The sequence below is a fragment of the Homarus americanus genome, unplaced genomic scaffold (genome assembly GCF_018991925.1).
Source record: "Homarus americanus isolate GMGI-L3 unplaced genomic scaffold, GMGI_Hamer_2.0 scaffold6845, whole genome shotgun sequence".
NCBI classification, from domain to species: domain Eukaryota; kingdom Metazoa; phylum Arthropoda; class Malacostraca; order Decapoda; family Nephropidae; genus Homarus; species Homarus americanus.
The window spans coordinates 307,051-309,177 of NW_024723872.1; the positions used below are offsets into that span (position 1 = coordinate 307,051).

The following is a 2,127-nucleotide window of genomic DNA, read 5'->3' on the forward strand; positions in this document are numbered from 1 at the left end:
CCTCTGAGAATCCTGATGCAGACTCTCAAGAGATCAGTTGAGGAGTTTAAGTGTTGGCACGAGGCTGTTTCTGGAACCTGTGTGGGTGTGAGGGTGATGTTTATATCCCCTAACATAAGTATCATGCCATAGTTCACCCTTAAACAATGTTCTAGGGTCATTTTTGCACTTTCGAAGGTGACATCTCTACACATGCAGGTTCCAAAGTCAGTATTGTGTTACCTGTGTAGTGTACCTCACATCTGTCCCTCTCAACACCCCTGCCCGTATACTCTTGAACACTGTATGCTGCCGACACTGTGAGGTCAACTCTATCGTGTTGGCCTGATGGGTCGCTACTTGAACTGAAGTTACTAAAAGACATATTTTACTGATGATGTTTGATTGCATATGACAGATTATAAAAAAGCTTCGACGATAAACACTCGGCTCACACACACACACACACACGTTGTAAACTCTCATACACATAGATATTATCATAATGAGCCGAAGTTCAGTGTAGTATAAGTTCATCACTGGGAACAGCAAGCAGAGTATAATAATAATCTGCTAAATGTGTTCATTACATCTAAGCTTATAAAAATATTGTATATATTTTTTTTAATAGGACAGATGTTATTTTCATATATATAATATATTTTTTGATGCCTAACTTTACAGTGAGTTAACATTCGATAATTAATGAAAGGGGATAAAGAAGAACGCTAAAAAACCCGAGAATTTACACATTCAAGTATAGCCACTCAAAAAACTATCTGTACTTGGGGTGATCGATGAATATCAGAATGAACACCGTGACTCTTGTTGTCTCGGTAGTGTTGTCAAAATCTTTCGTCCATTGTGTCATATTTCTTCAAGACAATTTTGTATAGAAAAATTTTTGAGTGGCTGTACTATACATATTAAAACGTCATTATTTATTAGTCTTTAATATAAACAGTTATAAACATAGGGTTACCAGATATATACTCTGTTATAATAAATGTCTTTACACTTAGTTAACTTCACTAGAAAATGATAATCTCTCTTGATTTTGTGTCTCTAGAAAAGATTGTACAATATCTCTCTAATGATAGAAGATCCCTAAAAAAAAAAGTCTAGATTTGGATATTCCTCTAGATGACGATACAGTTTTCTAGATTATTATGTCTCTCTCTCTCTCTCTCTCGATTCCCAGACCTATTTACATATGACCAGATCTCTCTCTCTCTCTCTCTCTCATTGTCTAACCTTTACACACCTTTACAACACTCGTCCCCTTCATCATAGACACTATTTATAAGTACACTTTTACACCTCAGCGTGAAAGACACTTAACAGTACTGGAAACAAGGAGAGCAGAGCAACAAGGTGTTATACCAGATGGTGCATTTTAGGTCGATACTATGTGCTGTTGACCCCGGACAATGATTCTTATTACTAATTTACGATGTGTATTTTTTTTTTTTGTAATAATTAATCTTTTGGGCGAGAAACTGAGGGAAATCAAAGTAAATACAGTGAATGAAACTTTGTAAACTTTGTAAACTATTCTATGATTGGTAACAGAAAATCACAGATAACTTTGTGTGTGTGTGTGTGTGTGTGTGTACAGGTTAAATGATTAATACAACATCATTATCATTTTTAACCAACATAAACATAATATAACAATACTAATAATAAATAAGCTCCTGTATATATTACCTCAAACTATAATAAATATTTCTCTTATTAATCATATTACCCAAAAAAATTATATATACTGTAAAATACCAAAACAAAAGTATAATTTAAACCTAACAAAAGTCGTGAAAAAACAGCAACAGTATTTTAACTTTTTGTTGAATTTGATATAATTTTTTGGATTTGTTGGTTTAATTTGGTTAATTTTCGTCAGTTTTATGGGTTTAGTTTTACGTTTAAGTTGTATTTAATTCACCGATTATAACTTGATTATAAGATCGTATTGTTTATCAGAATTATCGCTATATCCGATTATTGTGGATTAATTATTTACCGTCCTGTAAATTATATACCTCTTGTTATTTTATGTTCGATTATTATTCAGAGATTTATTATAATATTCTTTGATTATTATACTTTTGATAATTGTGTTTTGGGTTATTTTTTATTACATTTTGG

General features: G+C 32.3%; 1 protein-coding gene across 1 annotated transcript in view; it reads right to left on the reverse strand.

Annotated features, from left to right (window-relative positions):
- Positions 1 to 194, reverse strand: part of LOC121863982 (protein starmaker-like) — a 98,392-nt gene extending 98,198 nt beyond the window's left edge. The window contains exon 1 of the mRNA XM_042362845.1: positions 2 to 194. Coding sequence (XP_042218779.1) covers positions 2 to 194 — 193 coding nt within the window. The remainder of the gene's footprint in view (position 1) is intronic.
- Positions 195 to 2,127: the final 1,933 nt, after the last annotated feature.